Source organism: Pelobates fuscus, chromosome 2 (assembly GCF_036172605.1).
Source record: "Pelobates fuscus isolate aPelFus1 chromosome 2, aPelFus1.pri, whole genome shotgun sequence".
NCBI classification, from domain to species: Eukaryota; Metazoa; Chordata; class Amphibia; order Anura; family Pelobatidae; genus Pelobates; species Pelobates fuscus.
The window spans coordinates 127280890-127301031 of NC_086318.1; the positions used below are offsets into that span (position 1 = coordinate 127280890).

The window sequence follows — 20142 nt, forward strand, 5'->3', positions numbered from 1 at the left end:
CTTTGGTGGCTATATGTGGAAAAGCGAATTAAAAAATGCCCACTCGTTTTAAAAAAAATAAAAAAAACATTGTCATTTACCCTTCTTCAGTATCTATGACTAAGAAAGTAGCTTTTCATCATTTGAATAATTCCTCCACACTCTGTGGAACCATTGCATTATAGGACATTTGTTAAATGTATTTATTCTCCCAAGTAAGCTGAAATAAGAAGATATAAATGTATCTCGAAGAATGTCTTCATAAGCACTTGGGCTCACTTTGTGGCTTCAAGTCATTTACTCACAAGTGCAGGGTTTATTAGGGGGGATTAAAACTAACAAGCCTTAAATATAAGGTTGTTATGGGTATTTTATAATTTTGCATATACATGGAAAAGTCATTTTAAAGTAATAAAGCTTTATGCAAATTTGAATGTTGAGGGTAAAGTTTAATTAACTGCTAAATCTCAAAGGAAGCTTCTTGTTTGCTTATTTTAGCACACGTGTACACATTAAAGATTATATCTCAGTCTGCATATTTTGAAAGATTTTTAATTTGTTACAATGTTGAACCATTTTATAAGGTAGACCTATTATCTAGTATCAATTAGAAACTCTAACATCTCTAATTAGTACGGTAATATTGCCACAGAAATGTATTTAATTGCCTTGTTTATTTTTTTATTTATAATATTGCTCTCTGCAAACTCAGAAACCATAGAACAGGTGTAGGTAACCACCCGTACCCCAGATGTAGGTAACCATAATGCTCATACAGCCACAATGCTGGCAACATCTGGAATGCCAAAGGTTGCATATCCCTGGCATAGAAATTGAGATGGAGAATCTATGGTCAGATGGAGAATCTATAAAACCATTAATCATATCATGGTCAAAGCTGCTCGGATCACATGTTTCTTAATTGTTTTTACTCCTACATGTTTATGCTTTTTTTACTCTTCCGCCATTTTATTCATGCCATTTGGTTGGTTATTCTTGTAAGCCAGTTGGCTTATAGCACAAATATTCATTTCTTCTCAATTCTATTGGTCATACATGATATGTGTTCAGGGGAGGGCTGACAACTTTAGTCATGGAGGATAAGTACAAATTAAAGAATTGTATTGACCCACAAAACTCATGGATCTCTGCTTAGTTGGTCCTATTCACACTGTCACAATGGGTATTGCATGCTTGCTGAGCAGTATGATGGACCATTCACAGAGATTTTAAAATGCCTAAAAGACACAGACTCTGATTCCCAAGGCTCCGTGCCACCCATGTCTTATCTTATTCTGCAGCCAACTACATCATTCATTCTCATCAAAATCTGGCAGAAAAGTCAGCCTCCTCAAAAAAACAGCAGAATCATTGCTTTGTGAATATATAATTGTGCTCATTGGGAGTATAACTTAGAAGAACTAATTCCCCTTTTTCCACAGATAAGTCTCTCTCATTGAGAAGACTTTGAAGCTATCCCTCCGAGCACACGCATGCACTGCACAGTGTTCAGAATGAACGCTAGTCTGATGTAAGGTCTGAGAAGACATGTTAGAGCATACCTGCCACTTCTGTTAGCTGATTGATAGGGGAGCTGATTGATAGCCAGGGAGGTGTTTCATTATTTAATAATAAGTGCAGGTACCCATAAAGCTGAATGGCCTTATAGATGTGGAGTAGTCCTTTAAATATATATACCCTATGAGTTCCTGTGTGGACTGAAACGTAGATCTATCTGGAACTTATGTATTTGGAATAAAGGAATACCTATTATCCATTATGACAAGACCGTGAGTTCAGCCATACGTTTTGATTACTAATATGTGCTATATTTAATAGGTTTTTGCAATAAACTTTATATATAAATATATTACTTTTACAATTTCAATAGCTCTAGGCTAACATTAGAGGGTTGTTGGTAAGTGCCTCAACAGTTTTTTGTTGCAATGAAAAAAAAACCTTAAAAGGACACTGTAGGCACCCAGACCACTTTAGCACATTGAGTGGTCTGGGTCTCATGTCCCATGTCCCTTAGCCCTACAGTGTTAATTATTGCAGTTTCTGAGAAACTGCAATAATTACCTTTGAGGTTTAACTTCTCCTTCCATACAGCCACTAGAGGGACTTCCGTAATCTAAATGGACCTTTGGTTAGTTATCTGATGCTGGGCGTCTGCATGCTCTGCATAAGGAACTCCAGTGTCAGATTTTTCCCCATAGGAAAGCATTGAATAATGCTTTCCTATGGGGAAATCCTAATGCGAGCGCAGCCATTGCTGTGCATGCGCAGTAGGTCTCCCCCACTGGCTGGCGTCGGCTGGGCAGGAGCATGCAGGAGCGTTGGCAGAGCGTGACCCAGCACTGAGGGACATCAGTGCTGTATTCTGGTAAGTGACTGAAGGGGTTTTTACTGCAGGAGCCTATAGTGCCACGAAAACAAATTTGTTTTCCTGGTACTATAGAATACCTTTTAATGAAAACAATTTGATGGCAGTGTTAAGGATTACAGAGATTTTTCCCTGTGGCTTATCGTGAATATTAAAAACTTAAACGTACACCTTTTTAGTTAAGTGTATGCTACAAAAAAGCTGTGTAGTATCTTTTTGTAATAACTGTTGTGTAGTTTTCCTTTCCTTGTTGATTGTTGCTATTTGTAAAATATTCGAGACAAACTGGGCATGTCAGAATCTTTGCATGTGTTTCCTCTGCTTCCAGAGCTGGTTAAGATTGTGCAAGGCACTTGGCTGTATTCCAGGTTGGAGCCCCCATATAGAGCCATGAGATTTTATCTGAGAATGTGTGGTGACTCACAGAGTTTTTCATGGATTAAGTCTGGTGAAAATGACCAAATTACAGTTCTCATATCTACCAAATAGGGTCGGAATTCTGTTGACCCAAGCAATCTGCAGCAATTGCCCAGATGCATTCAGTGCCAAGCTTAAAATGAATGAGTTTGCATCCAAATCCTATACAAAGTTTAGGATTTGAAATATTCACAAAGCACCGGTTTAAATAATAGGATGTGTTGTATTGTGTCAGAGTGTTGCAGGAGGTTTCATCATTTTTATCATTTGCCCCCCTTCTGTTTACCTTTTAGTAGGAGGTAGAGTTATCCCTTATGGTCTAGTGGAGTACATTCTAGGCATAGGCGTGCGCAGCCTATTGCATTAGGGTGTGCACCCTAAAGCACAAACACACGCTGCATGTATATGTATATATATGTTTGCTGTGCTGTTTGTGTGAGAGTGCTGTATGTCTGTAGGTGCTTTTTGTGTGTGGGTGATGTATGTGTGTGTGTGTGTGCTGTATGTTTGGACAGATTGTGGAGGTGGGGGCAGATTAGTAAATATCCCCCCTCCCTTCTTACCTTATGTAGGGAGGGGGGATCCTTGCTGCCATGTGCCATCCCTGGTGGTCCAGTGGAGAGTGAACTCTAGCCTGCGGGGCTAGAGTTAACTCTCGTGAGATCTGAGCGTTGCCGCGGCAACGCTCAGATCTCGCCAGAGGAACCTGGCGGAGCTGCTGTCTAGAGCTCCCCGGGTCCTCTCCTGCCTCCCTTCATGCTGCTGTGGGCCGGTGAGGTAGATCTTTGATCTCCCCGCCGGCCCATGGAGGCTTAGAGCAGAGCCGACACTCAGCGCCGGTTCTGCGTGAGCCGACAGGGGAGAATAAAGTCCTGGGGAATAAAGTGTGGGAACCAAGATTCCCACCCCCCCAAAAAAATTATATACACTCCAGTGTGTGTATGTGTATGTATATGTGTGTGTGTGTGTGTGTGTGTGTGTATATATATATATATATATATATATATATACACACTGACACGCATACTCAAACACACACACATACACTCACAGACACACACACACTCATACATTCATAGACACACACATTCCCAGACACACTCATACATTCACAGACACACATATTCACATACACTGACACACATACACATATTCACAGATACACATACACACATACACTCACACACACACATTCACACACACACACACACACATTCACACACACATTCACAGACACACACACACACATTCACATACACACACAGAGACACACACACATACACAGTCAAAGACACACACACACACAAACAGACACACACACACACACACAGACACACACACACAGACACACACACACACACAAACACAGTCACAGACACACACACACAGTCACAGACACACACACACACACAAATTATTATTTTTTTAATTAAAAAAATGTCCACCCAGCCTCCCTACCTGGAGTGCTGGCGTGGACTTGTCCCTGGGGACCAGTGGGTCGGGCGGCTCTCTCAATATCAGCCGCGGCGAGGGAGCTGTGAGCTCTCTGCTCCCTCTCACCGCGCGGGCTGTCTGCTGAAGCTGGGAGCCGGACTCCGTTCCTGCAGGACTCAATCCATAGGCATGCCGCGGGGATTAGGGTGTGCCCACACCCCGTGCGCACGCCTATGATTCTAGGCAGGATCCTTGCAGGTTGATGGGGAGGATTGCACATCAGTTTAACAGCACCCCTGTGGTCTTGGAGCTTATTCAATGACGAAAGAGTGCTGGCTTCAGTGCCCTGAGTCTTTGAGAAACGTCAGAAACTTTGAGAGAGATCTTTAAGTGATCTGTACCTGATAGAGGTAGACAACAACATTCCCTCAATGAATTCATGGGGTGCAGGACCAAGCAGGGAGTTCAGTAGAGTGCCCCACTAACAAACATAGCCTCAGCTCCAGGTCTACCCAGTAGCCTACTAGGCCCCTTTCTGATCTTGGGCCATAGACAGCTACCTATGCCACCTATGGATAATCTGGTTCTGTGTGCTAAATGGTATTTAACTAGGGTAATGTATCAGTGGATTAGGGGAGAAATACATGGGATTAAAGGAGGAATCCAATAGGTTAGGAGATGGGATTTATAGGGCTGGGGTGGAGTCCGATTTCAGGGGTGGTGTATATTTCCCCAGTATCTTAAACTTTCAGGCTAATACATATTACAATGTTGAGGTTAGCCAGTTAGCCGGTTAGCCATCACTGTTCTAGGGATCCTTATTTTTTTTTTAATAATCACTACGTTAGACATATAATATATATATTTTTTTTTTTATTTCTCTGCCAGTGAAATTCTGACATAGAGATTTAGAGTCAAAGCACCTTCTGTAAAGTAAAATTTCATTTAATAATTAAATTTTCAATTCTAAAAGCAAACATTAAGCTCTACAAGGAGTTGGTATAGATTGTTATGTTGACCTTTAAGTCAGACGGAATATTAAAGTTTACATAAGGACATAAGGTTTAAAGATTTTTTAAAAAATCCGCTTTTACTTATGCAACCTTTAAAAAAAAAAAAAAAAAATCAGGGTTGTTCCACAAACTCGCTGGCATATTAATTAGTAATTCTTAAACCTTTAAGTCCATTAAATGTTTTCAATGAAATAGACATGTAGCTCTGATTTACAATTTGCTGTATTGGCTAGAATTTATAATCCAACCCATGGCTTTACTTTTAGTGATAGTCCTTATTTTAAAAATCTTCTGGAACATTTTGAAAGGGTTTTTGTGATATATTTTGTTTTCATTGTCTTGAAGAGTTCTAACTTTTTTTTTCACGATACATCATCTTGACAGTCAGAGAGTATATTTACAGAGTAAGCAGCGCTTCCTTGTGGACTGTGTGTTGACGCAATGCATGTTCCTTGATGAAAATCTATTGACATATAGCTTTCATCTTCCACTTGCTTTGTACTGCTGTTTTTTATGCATGAGATGGCATTGCTTTTTTTCTTCTGCAGCCAATTGCTAGTAACTCAAGCATCTTCTGTTGGTGATATGGTTTTGTGCATGCCAAATGATGTCACAAAATCACAATGTGCTGCTTTTAAAACAAGTGTGGGCCTGAGACAGAATCTAATCTTCTTGTATGCAAGTCTGTAAAGTGTTTTGTGTATCTGTATTACATTATTCTATTCCATCCTAGCTTTCATCATTCTGTCTGCTACGCTGCCTATATTTTAATGTATAATTCATATTAAGCACTAATATATAATCAAACTATTATAACAACAGCATTCTGTTGCATTTTTTACATTTTGAACAAATTTATTCTACTATTTTTTTAACTGCCAATTTTTGGACACTTTTTGTTTTTCCCAATCTTGATAACCAGATTCTTTCAAAAGCACTAAACTAGCACTAGTTTATCATTTTAAGAAGACCATATTTTTTTTTTTTATGTAAAACATTTTAAAGAGTATTATATGCGCCATGGTGAGTTTTTCTATTTACGTTATAGTGGATATATGGCCATTTTAGAAAAGTGGTATTTAATTGTAGAGAAAATGGAAACGACAACTCATTTTAGTCCTGTGCCGCCAACAAATTTAAACTCATTTTCATTGTCTGCATTTTATTCTTTTTAGTTATATTGCGGTGGGAATGTGTCATATGATGTTTTTCTTCAGTCTTTATTAGTATGAATTTTTCTTGAACTGTTTTGCTCCATGTTTTCATTCTTAATCCTAGGTCCCCTTACAAAGAAACAGACAGATGATTTAGGTGATAATGAAGGTGCAGAAGACGAAGGTATTTTTTTTGCCACCAAACTGATTTGCATGACAAGGATCCCTGAAAATCTTTTCCTCCTTTTCTTTTTCTTGACTTCTTGTATCTATTTTGAAGAGTTTTTTTTTGTTCTTTTTAATTCCATTTTTGATTGATGTGTTTTGTCTTCTTGCTTGTTTTATATTTTTTTTTCTACATTTTTTTTAATCGACTGAATGTTGTTCCGTTTTACATTTTTATGCAAACAGTAAGTGTGTACACCAAAGCTCTTCTTGTTTTCTTGGCAAGATTTTTTGATAACTTACATCCCACTTCTTGAATACATTTTGTGAAATCTTTGAACTAACACTGTTTTAAGTATTTCAACATACCCTTTTTATGCATGTCTTCTAACATTCCCTGAATATATTAATTTAATTATCACTAATGACTAAAATGTCTAATCAAGCAGATGGCTAGGAAATTAAGATATTATCGAACGGAATGGTGTTTCTTAAGATACGGAATGGTGTTTCTTAAGATACGGATGTTACTTTTCTCTCAAGATTTTAATTACCTTTTGCTGAATCTACACTTTAGACAAGAAGCATAACACTTTTTGCCATATCCTATGTAAATGATACATACATGTTGAGCCAAGGATTTAGGGTTTCTAACTAAAATCTATTGAAGGCTAAGCATAGCACATTGTTTAAAGAGGTAAGTCTGTCAACAATAGGATAGCACAATGTGTAAAGCGGTAAGTCTGTCACCAATAGGAGGTTCATTATTTTTTTAGATGAATGATGAGTTTTGTCTACAGTGGAAAGCATTGCACAATAACGAGTAAATGATGACTAAATGAAAAACAGTAACACCTATTGTACTCATGCAAACTAAACAGTATGTGTTTTGTTTTTACAGTTAAACCTATCTGCATGAAGGTAACTCTGCTTCTGAGTGTTTGTAAGAATGAAATTCAAGGACCAATGCTCTGCAATTTCTAGCAATCATGCTACTGCACAATTTTTCTGTTATCATACTAGAAGTTAAATGCCGCCGTGACTAGCTTTGACTAAACATGTAACTACTTCCAGTCAGCATTGTTTGAGATACCTATATGCCCTCCTCTAGCACTTTACTTTAAGGAGGGCAATATTGACTTGTCATCAGACATTTCTGAGGTATACTGTCCTAAAACTACCTTATGACAACACTATATATAGACAACTGCACAAAATTCACTACACCTCAGTATTTAAGAGCCAACATCAGTAGTGACCTTGCATTAATCAGTAATTATTTATTTGTGTAAAAAAAAAAAAAAAAAAAAAAAAAAAGCCAACATCTCTAGAGCTAATAAAGGCCTTAATTCATTTTTAGGGATTAACTTTTAAATATGCTGTTTGTTTTTCAGAATATTAAAATATCCAAAATATATATTGTACCCAAAAAAATGAATATATAAAAAAAATAAAAAATATATTCTAAATATTGAAACATTTTAAATGTTTCCCACCAAAATTGAAAAATGTGAAAAACATATTCAAAAATATAGAATCGAGGCCAAAATCCTTTAACCTCTCAAGACCACGCTTAACCTACAGCTATAAAGGGGGCAATCAAACACTGAGATTTAGAAAACCAATTCAATAATTGCTAGTTACAGTGACATGAGGATATTGGGTGCTGGATAGAGGTAAGGGAGAACATACAGAGATTCTGGGAAGACATGGCATTCTTCACTTGGAGATGCGAAGATACAAAACTAGGTGATGAAGTAGGTAGTAGCAGACACAAAACCAGGAGGTGATGTTGGGACAAAATGGGGGATTCAGTATTTTCTTACATCTAAAAACAAAATCACAATGTGCGATTGATCAGCCATCAGCACTGTTAAAACCCATCACTCCGGTAACTGTCCATCTCATTGTTGCTTTCACTAATTAATCTCCTTCATCTATTGGTGCACTCACAATCATTGTGAAAGAGAGCAATTCTTATTACTATCTAGAAATAACTAAAATGAAATGATGCTGATACTAATAAGTAATCAATCTACATTCTGACTCCAGAGAATATATAGAATAAGGGAATGCATTATTTGCACATACATCTATAAAATTAAGCTTGGCATTTAATTTTTTTAGGAACTGATCAAGAAATTTCCATTTTAGGCTAAAATAGTCAGATTAGTCCTGCAAGCGTTCTACTGTTGAGGAGTAACCATCAAGAAAAAAATCCAATCCATCACCACTTTAAAATCCTTTTAAAAATCAATCAGAATTCAAATTCAATTATTGTTTAATTGTATTGTACAAATTGTGGTACCAGAATAGGTTGACTTGTATTCAAAGGAACTCATTACTCGTTTGATGAGCAAATCAGTGTTGAAATTGATTTACACTACAATCATTTACATCAACTTTAGTATAATATGGTCTACAGGTCTGCTAAAGGTTGTCCCCGTCCCAAAAAGTGATTTAAAAAATGTAGTACAATTAGAATTTTGTGATTTATTTCTATTACTAATCTATTGTTGAATAGGTCAACTAGTCTACCACAAAAAAAATATGATGATATTCACAAAAATTCGAATTTATAGTAAATTTAAAGTGAATTTCAAATTATAGGCCAAAGTAGCCAAAACTGAAGCATATAGATATTGTTTTTATTTCAGCTATGTTGGCCTTAAATTTAAAATTCACTTTAAATTCACTTTGAATTCTCACTCTAATGAATAGCCATGTATATGTCCTTTACAAAAAACACTGATCTGGCACATATAAGCGCCCATTGTGTATTTCGAGCAATGACGTATGGCATTTAGAGCATTGATAAAACATATTTTTTTTAACAATAACTTCTATTATATTTTACTGCTAATAACAAGCTGTACACAAATAAATATAAACAGATAAAAAAAAGCAAAGGATTTAAGAATAGAGCTATGATATATAATTTTAAAATAAACAAGAGCAAAAAGATTGTTCAGCGAGAGTCTTTATTTTTGCTATTGATTGCAAATAAAAAAAAATAAATTGAACAAATAACTGTTATGATCATGAAATATATCCTGTCTATATTCAACTCTGTATGTTGCACATAAAACACATTGCAAATAAACAATGAACACTGTCCATTACTAAACATTGGGAGTGTTCTCTATGCATTCTGGTCTGTACAAGCATGTATGACATGTTTTTGAAAATATGGTGAAATATTGTAACCTGAGAACTGACTTATACAATTCAGACCAAACTAGCAGCATCAGAAAAATAATCAACATAGTTATTTTTTTTAAAATTAAAAATCAAAATAATGTGTTTATTAAAATACACCATACACGGTTATTGAGCAGTCTGAATTTTAGCAAATGAATGCTTCAATTTAATATTGTTGGATACGTTTTCAAATGATTTCATATTTTTGGATAAACTTTTAAAATTATTTAACATTATGAAAACTATTTAAACCATTTTTTTTTATATATTCATTAATATTACATATGTTGTGACATTTTTAATATGTTAAAAAAACTTAAAAAAGTGAATCCAAAAATATTAAACCATTTGAAAAGCTTATCCAAAAATATTAATTTGAGGCCTGAAATATTCTCCTACTCAGATCTAGTCACAGTTTAGATATTTTAGCCTTAATTTTCAGAGTTTAGTGAATAACCCTGATGGTCTTATCTCATAGCGGTGTTAACAAGACTGATTAATTCCATTAATGACGATAAGCCTGCAATTAGTTTCTGTTATAATGGGTTCACCACCATAAGTAAAAATAAATCCATCAGAGAGTATTGCAAGAGATTACATTTCATTTTCACAGCAACCATCAAAATGTGAGATTCCTTGAAGTGATAGTCATCAAGAAGCAATCAATTAAATTGGCTTAATTGACCAGCAGAAAGAAACACAACACTCTCCTAATTTGTTTTCAGTGGCCAGTTAAGTATGTAATTGCAAGTCTGTTCCCACCAATTTATATGCCACATGGCCAATCTCTGTTTAAAATAATTAACTAAATAAAAGTGTGGAACTTCGGAATGCGCTTTGAATAAACAACGGGTTTTGAAGCACTCAAAGATTCTTAACTGGTTTAACAATACTACCAACATTTCATTACTATTCTCAGTGGGTATTCCGTAATTCTATGTAATTTTAATTAAGGAAGAGTTCTGAAACAATCTCCCTCTGTGTTACCTCCAAGCATACAATTAGCAGTGTACAATTCTGCTGTGAACATGCAGCTAATGATTTCAGATTAATAATTTATCTTTAATGCCTTAATCATATTAATGTCACGCTCACTAAGACGGAATACCAACAGGTGATAGTAGGTAACACTTTGAATGGCATGTTCAACTTTTTTTTCTATTAAGTGACCTCAATGGTAAAACAAATGAATATTCAACATATTTGTCATTCTTGTTTGTTAGGGAAGTGCAGATTTTGATGTATTAGTCATCAATGTTCCTGTAAACATTGGAATTAATTAGTATCTGAATTTAAGCATCACTATTGTTGTATTATGATATTTTTACAGTATCAGTAAATTAATGCACAGGTCGCATTCATCTTCACCCCTTATTCACTGCATTGTGTATGGCGATACGTCGGGGTAGAGCTGTGTGGCATCATACATTGCCGGCAGCAGTGTCTTATTCCTTGCTTCACCATGAATTTGTGCAAGAAATGCATTAAATGCAGTAAAGCCCCCTCTGTGTAGGATGACATGGAACATCCTAACATCAGAAAGGGGTTAACAAATGGATGACAACTATTTGTAAGGTTTAGGACAGATTGAGAAGCCAAATTATTTTTACAAGACTTTGAAGATACAATCTCTATATCATCAATACAATTCTCTATAACAATTCCAAAAATGAGAGAGCCACACATAATTAGTCAATTAAATATATAGACATCAGACATTGAGATATGTGCCCAAATAGGGCTTACAGTCTACATAATACAGAGTATAGCAATTGATACAATTGATATTTTATTTTTTTGTGTGATTGGTGATCTATTAAAATATTCTTTAAATTTATCCCTTCATAAACCATTGAGGTTTTTAAAAAAGTATTGGGAAATGGCTTAAAAACACTAACATGAGACATATATATCTCCATACTTGCAGAATATTTCTTTCATACTTTGGGTATAAACAAATAATAAATAAAACTATGGCCGTATTTTGGTAATAAATATATAAATATATAAATAAATGGACAAAGAAAAATAGATAAAAGTTCATGGAACAATTCTACTTCACAAGGATCACTCACTCCTGGCCAAAAGGGCCATAGACATGAAAAGAAGAGTATTAGTATTGCATAGAGAAACTAAATTATTGCTTTTAAAAAATGAGTTAATTAGTGAAGGGTGTGCACTAGACTTGTGCACAAATCCCTTTCAGCTGCATTACACAAATCACATGCCTGTTAATCTATAAACATGAATTGACTAATTCAGGATTCACCTAAAGAATCAATTCATTTGTCCATAGATTGACATGCATTTGAATCGTTCAAAGTAAGTGAAAGGGATTTGTACACAAATCTAGTGTGCATCATATATAAATTATTACATGGGTATCAGAACTGATGAGCAAAGAAGGTCCTTATGAAAGATGTGTTTGGCCCTCTTCAACTTTTTTTTTTATCAATTTAATTAAATAGATGCTCTAAGCCAGTGCTGGGACAACTGCAAGGGCAGCCAGTGTGGTTAAACAGGAGCCCACAAGCTCCAGGGGGCCCGTTGGGTGACCCTCACACTTTGGACCATCGTATGGGCATTTCTGATCAGGTGGCAGGACTCAGTGGCCCTTTAACTGCATGACTAGACCCCTGTCAGATCAGCAGTGATAGGATGAAGTGAGTTCAGGTCAGTTTCTCCCAGCTTACAGTAAGAGCCGCACAGGGCAAGAGGAGGCAGAGAGTAGAGGGGAAAGAGAAAGGAGAGCCTGCACTAGCCCTAGACTCCCATCAGGCTCAGCCTGCAATCCGATCCACTAGACCCCAGGAAAGCCACCCCCCAACACCAAATATAATATGAAAAGTATGGAATGTATATGTGTTTGCCAGTGTGTATCTGTATTTACAGTATGTGTGGCAGTGTGTGTTTTATCTGTGTGTGTTGGTATCTGCATGTGTGTGTGTCAATGTATGTGTATATGTGCATACATCATATCATTCAAACACCAACACTACACACAAACATACCCCTGCATTCCAACACTACGTCCAAATACAAAATTGCAATAAAAAACAGAAGCATTACATACAAATACACCACTGCAATTAAATGTCAACACCACACATAAACACACCCCACATTAAACATTAACACTACATACACCCCTGCAGTCATTTGTCAAAACTGCATACACGCAGAAACTGCATTCACAAGCCAATACTACAAACAAATGGACTTCAAACACACCTACTTCATAGGAAAACATGCTTACATTCAAACAGACACTACTCACAAGTACGTCCCTGCAAGGCTGAGCAAATGGTGAACCCACAGCTGGCAATGCATTATAGGAATTTAACAACATTTGAGGATCTGCCTTTTGGCCACCCTTCTGATATACAGGGCCCTAACAATTCCTTGGATCAGCACCCTATTTGTATTAGTTCCGCCACTACACTAAGCACTATAACCATCACAGTTCACTGTAGTCACCTGGATCCATCTGAAAGTAAATTGTCCATCATTTTACAGTTCATATTGTTGAAGTATGACCTTACACTTTATCAAACCAGCAGCAATATAGGCTCCCCAAGAGAGCCAAGTAAGTGTTAAACTGCTCTGTATACCAAGCATATCCCTTACCTAATGCTTACACTAACTCTAACTGTATGCCTACCCTAATATACACTATCTTTAAACCTAAAACTGTGTTAACACATATCTAGCATTAACACTTACCTTACCATAACCCTAACCCTAAAGGTAACCCTACCCCAACACTAGGAGTATCCCTACCCTACTCATACCCCTTACCCTAGCCCTACCTTAACTCTAAGCCCACCACTAACCCCAACTCTACACAGAAGGTGTTACCCACTGCTGATATCAATGCTAATATTAAAATGGGTTTTACTATATTTAAAACAGTAGATGGTGGTATATTGCCACCATCTACTGGCCATTTTCAGAATAACACAATGTAATTCTGAATGAGCCTGGTTCCCAGTTGAATATATAGTGAACGGTGATGGGGACCTGGAAAAGGACAGCACTGGTCCATATTAACTGGGGATAGGCTGAGTGACCTTGTCATGGTATATTCATAAAGCTGTCTGCATGACACAAGAACTGTGGTGGAGCTCAATCGGGCATAGTTGCGGTTTTATGATAGAGTTAAAGGACTCTGTGCAGCACTGACAGTGCTCTGTCTAGCACTGCACAGAGCTCATTGGTCTGTGTTGGGCCACTTAAAATGGCCCTAGGTGACTTACCTGAGCCCTGGGTATCCATTGATACTTTGGGTTAGTGGTGTGATCAGGAATTTAACCCTACTCACACCAAGATCTCTGAAGGCATTTAAATACCTATTCAAGCTTTTCTTGAAAAAGTCTGGGACTACTAAAATTGGCCCCACCAAACCCAGTCTTAACTTAAATTTGCCCACACCATGTCCATTTTAATAGGCATTTAAATACCTATTTAAGGAGCTGTTTACAGCACTGGCATCCACCCAGCTCATCTAAAACTCTCGGGTCACTAAAAAATGGCACCACCAGATGGGAGAGCCACAGGTATCCACTGATATCTGCAGTACATGTAATTACACCCTAAAAGCATTAAAACCCATTATAGTTAGGGCATAATGACATGTCCTACCATTATTAAGGGGTTAACCAGGTGACTTTCCTTCCCAATTTAGATTCCCATAGTCTCCATAAAGTTAGTCCCTCCTTACTCAATATAGATCTCCACATTGTCCTGCAATTAACGTCTCCTTACAAAACTAGAAGCTCTTGTTTCTGTGCAATTTCCCCCTCTCTCCCCAATTTATAATTCACTTTTTCTTTGCTATTAACCCATCCGAGACCTCATTTATAATACTTAAAATGTTTTCTCCCCTCCTTCATCCCTACAGAGACCTAGCGGTATTACAGATAAGGGCACACACTCATAACGACACTGTACTTATTCACACAGGCACAAAAACAGAAACAGAATCACATATGAAATATTCTCAGTTATCCAGATGAACAAATCACATAGATTCAAAGATCCATCTTTACATACAGTCACAGTCACATACAGATACACATTACTAGCCCTACAGACACACATTCAATCTTATACAAACTAGCATTCATACATACATAGTTGTAGATTTCACTAGTGTCAGACACATGTTGCCAAGGACTCCTCCGCCATTTTTCCTTAGCATTTCTGTTGCACTTCCTGCTCTCTTGCTCTGTCAGCTTAATAATTCTGAATGCAGCTGGGATATAATGACATCATATGCCAGCCACATTGCCTGCAGGGCTACTTAAATACTGTGGGCCCTGGTGCGGATCCACCAGCTGCATCAGCATATATAGAAGATGTACAATGTATTCTTTCCACTAATTACCCATACTGAAATGAAACGCATATCATTTTCAAGAAAAATTCTAACAAACCCTTTTTCTTGCCTATAGAAACTTGTTTTTTTTAATTGTGCGTTAGAATTGCTGTAATCCCAAGAGATAAGCAACATAGAATATAACTCTCATGAGGTTACACTTACTTGTAATGTAGTAAGGTCCCTTGATAATCTGACACATATTTCACTTAGATAAATTGCCAGTGTCTGTAAACTATTAAGCAAAAACAAATGGATTTTTTTTTTATATTAAATTCAAATACAACAAAAATAATATTCAGTTTAATCCTGATCACTATAATTGTAGGACTTCTATTAAACTAGTCGTAGTTACTTTAACTTGCCTCAAAATAGTTTGATAACTGTTTACTTAAAAACAACAGTCCTTCAGGAATATTTAATATTCTTAATGCTTATATTACATGAATAAATCATTAGGTTTTAACAGCAATGCAGATAAAAATAATAATGGTGCTTGGCGTTTTTCTTTTAAGAAGAATAATAATATGGAGTGGGGCACAAGTAATTAATTTTCTTACAGATGGAGGCCCTAATTTTACCTGGTGAAAAACTCTCATGTATCTGCTTCGCCTTGTTAGCCTGGTGGCAGACAGCTAGCTGAGTTCCAAGGCAGGGGGCAAGGGTGCGCTGATTTGTGAGCTCTCTCTGCTCAGCTCTCTCGCATGCCGCCGAGTGATGCCTGGAGCCGGAACATAACGTCATATTCCAACTACCGGCATCACTCTGCGGCCCGCCTTGGAATTCACGTAGCCACCCAACTGCCTGCACGCCTGCCTCCCTCCCTGCCCAAGCAGCCCGGCTAGCAGGTAAAAAATCCACCCAGCTCTCCCAAAGGTAGGGAGGCTGGGTGGATTCAAATTAAAACTAAAAAATTATCTGTGAATGTTGGGGGGGGGGGGGGTGGGGAGGAATGTGTGGGTGTGTGTCTGTGTCTGTCTGTCTGGCTGGCAGTGTGAAGGTCTCTGTGGCTGGCTGGGAGTGTGTGTGTGTGTGTGTCTGTGTCTGGCTGGCTGTCAGTGTGTGTGTGTGTGTATGTCTGTCAGTGTGTCTTTATATCTGTCAGTGTGTCTGTATGTCTTTCAGTGTGTGTCTGAGTGATTGTGTGTGTCTGTGAGTGAGTGTTTGTGTCTGTGAGTGAGAGTAAGTATGTCTGTCAGTTTGTGTCTGTGAGGAAGCCTGTGTGTCTGAGTGTTTGTGTGTATCTGTGAGGGCACCTGTGTGTGTGTGTGTGTGTGTGTGTGTAGGGGGTGCCCGAGTTCCCTCATGCCTAGAGCAGCACAGATCCATAATACATCACTGGTTACAGCTGTACCCACATTTTCTATAGTAGGGGTAGGCAAACTTTAGAACTCTGGTCTACAGTGTAGAAGTGAGAAAAAATGTCAAAGATCTTAAAACTACATACTACTAAGTCAATATTCATTTACATCTGAAACAAATATATAAATAAATAGTTTTTTAAAGGAAAACTGGAAATACAATTTAAAAAGCACACAACTGATTAAGTTTTGACTATATACAAATATAAATGAAGGAAGCACGGAACATTACAACATTTTAAAATGTTTAAATTAAATGCTCCAACAAACTCAAAAAGCAAAGCAACCCATTAAATACTACTTTAAAATATACACCAATATATAATTTGCCCTAGGCTTAAAAATATGCAACAAAACTAATAAAAAAAATAAAAAAAAACCTTTGTTTTAACTTTATTATGATGGTGATTTATTTAAGCATGTATAGTTTTTCCCTACTGTGGTAGAAAATGAAAACAGCATTAGTTATTTGTCAATTTATATATATTGACTTTCTCACCCCCCTTAGTTATAGTAGTTTTTTATTTGTGTGTGTATTCTCGGGTCCTCTACCAGAGGCCTGGAAGGTTCTAAAGGTTCTGTGTGTATCTTAGCTGTTCCTATAACTGCTCTCTTCTGGACAGCAATCTCAGATATCCCACATGGAGTCTGCTGAAGCTACTCTGGTAACTGGGGGGGAAAGGGGGGGGGTCACAGCACTCAGTGCTCCTATCACAACTGGGACTACTACTGTCTTCACTTTCCACATCTCTTCTAGCTCCTCTTTCTGTCCTTGGTAAATGTCCACCTTCTCATGTTCCTTCTTCCTGATGTTATGGTCACTTGGTATTGCCGCATTCACCACCACAGCAGTCTTCCTTTCCTTTTCTACCACCACAATGTTAGGTTGATTGGTCACTTCTTGCCATCCTTACTATCCTTAGTGGTATCTCTCATATGGACTTAGGCAAGTCCAGCCCAGATTCTGTGCAGATATGTGGTGAACAATCCCAGCAACTTGACTGTGCCTCTCAGTGTATGCCGTCCCTGTTAACATATTGCACCCAGCTGGATTGTCTCAGAGGCCTCTTTGAACAGTCTGCACCATAGGTCATATCTGGGGTGGTAGACCTTTGCTTCTATTGATTTCGTGCTTAGGGCCTGTTCTAGTGCTGTTAGGATTAGTGTCTCAGTGCCATCTTTTGGTTCTGTAATTTCCAACCATTGGTAGGATTTCACAATGTGAACCACACCCACTCTCTGCCAATGGTACACCCCATGGAGAAGTTTATCTTGCCATGGAACCTCCTCCTTTTCTGCATCCTCTATTTGTTGTTGTCTAGGGCATTCCCTTAGCAGTTAATTTTTGGGAGCCATCTTCATGATATTCTTGCTGTATATCCTAGTTAGGTGGATCAGTTAGTCAATCTCCTGCTCACTCTTGACATACATCTTGATGTTATTCATGAAGAGTATGTAGCTGAAGGTGGTTTCACTTTGAACATGTATCTGTATCCACTCTTCATGGTTGAATTAAATCCTATGCAGAACTGCATTGGGGATAGCATATCACCCGATTATATGCCACATTTGACGTTCACTTGTGTTATTGTACTGCAATTGGCTTTCTAGAGTTGTTTTCCACTTGCCCAGCAAGTTCTTCATGAAGGCTCTTAGCAGGGTTAAGCATTCCAGTGTCAATGGATGTGGCATTGCATCAAAAAAGGCTTTTTTGTAGTCAATCTAGGTTTTGCACAGTTTTGTTTCTCGTCTACCAGCAGTTGGTGTTTTGATCCTCTGGTGTTCAAATCTCTTTTGAGTATTGCTCATGTACTGACTCATATGCCCATCAATCTTAAAAGCTTTGATGCCTGACTAGACCATTCATGTTGTGGGGAGGCAAGAGATTAGCTGGTAGTTACATGATTTTGTTCCCTTGTGAAAGTCCTTCATGACCAGTATTGTTCTGCCTGTGTTATCAAGTCAGGGTGGGAGCCTATTGCTAGTAAATAGTTAATTTGTGCTGCTATGTGTTCATGCAGTATTGTTGTTTTTTTAAACAGTAGGTGTGGTTCATATCAGGTCCTGGGGGAGAACCAACTTTTCATGTGGGTTTCTCGTTGTTGGATATCTTCCACTATGAGATATCCTTTTTTTGAGAGCATACAGTGGTCTACTTTTAGGTTTGTAGCCACTGGGCATTGATGTTATGAGATGTTTCGTTCTCCTTGATGCTCTTCCACTCCTGTTCAGTCTCTGCTGTTCATACACCTTGGATGGCCTTTTGATAAACAGCCTTCCTCCGATTCTCTGGATCTGCTCAATCTGATTGCTAATGCTGTTAGCTTTTGCTTTGCTGTTCCTAGTGCCTCTGGCATGGGCATATTCTTATATTATCTCAGTAGTCAGGATCTAATCTTGATATTTCCACCTCTGTGAAGTTAATCCATCTTACTGAATTCCTTACATGTTACCTTTATCATGGCTTCCAGTCTTAGTCTTCATGGTGCGCATGATCCAGCCTGATCTTGTTGGAAGACCACTAATGCTGTGGGACATATGAGCATGTTGGTCTCTGTGATCGTGTTGGTTCGGATTGTGGACAGTGCCTTATTAGCCACTGTTAAGGTACTGTCTTGTGACAGTTTTACAGTAATCTTTTGTAATCTTGTCCCGTGGTTAAGGACTGCTAGCTTTTCTTTGGTAATTTTTCCTATATCTGCTGTTATGCCATCTTGGGGCAGATATTCATGTTGGCTATCCTCTGTAAGTATTGGTGTGAGTATGGGAATTTCATCCTCCTCCTGGCTCATGTATGATTTTGTGTGTAGTCCATCTAATTCCAGTTGTGACACTAACTTTTTCATGACTATGTTTAAATATTGTTTAACTAGCTGTTACCACATTTGTTTAATGTAGCCCCTCTCATTGGGTCTGCTGTTATAGTAATTGTCAAGCGGGTCTAGATTTTTACTTCGTGTCTAGGAATGTTTTGTTTCAGTAGCCCACTTGTCATCAGATCGCCCTGATTCCCTAGTATTGTGAACCTTGTTAATCTGGACGATGTTCAAGTTTGCATATATAACATTGTTTACAATTATTTTATTCAAATTCCATTTACAAAAAAAAAATATTGTTATGGTGCTTATAACATGAACCCACTGAGTACCCATCTAGTAATAAGCTATAACAATACCTGGTCATAAAGGATATGTCCTAAAGAAGACTAGTAGTAAAATCACCAGTTGAGATGTGTCAATGCAACAAATATATAGAATTAAGCTACTCTAGGCTGTATAAATATCCACACTTACAGTGTGTCTAGTCCGCTGGTATTGTAATAAATAAATAAATAAATAAATAAATGTTAAGCCTAGTCATAATAACAAATTTCAAGCCAAAACTTGAAATCTTGAGATATTAGTGAAAACAAGACAAGATGTCTTTGTGTATGAACATTTTCTCCAGTACACCTAGATTCCATTACATTGAGTACTATACATTGCATTAAAGTAGGTATACTCTACTCATAATAACACAGATTTCTCATTTCCACTTCCATGCTTTTCTATCATAGAGGGAACTGGGATATGACATCACACACTGAATCTATTTAAGTACAAAATGTGAGAAGGAAGAGTAAAAAGAGAGCTTCTGACGCTTCTGGTACATATAT

General features: G+C 37.5%; 1 protein-coding gene across 4 annotated transcripts in view; it reads left to right on the forward strand.

Annotated features, from left to right (window-relative positions):
• Positions 1 to 20142, forward strand: part of NLGN1 (neuroligin 1) — a 663157-nt gene that overhangs the window by 365072 nt on the left and 277943 nt on the right. For 3 of the 4 annotated variants that reach the window (XM_063442687.1, XM_063442686.1, XM_063442688.1), the window contains one exon: positions 6508 to 6567. The exons of the other annotated variant lie outside the window; for it this stretch is intronic. In XM_063442687.1, coding sequence (XP_063298757.1) covers positions 6508 to 6567 — 60 coding nt within the window. The remainder of the gene's footprint in view (positions 1 to 6507; positions 6568 to 20142) is intronic. 4 annotated transcript variants of the gene reach the window in all.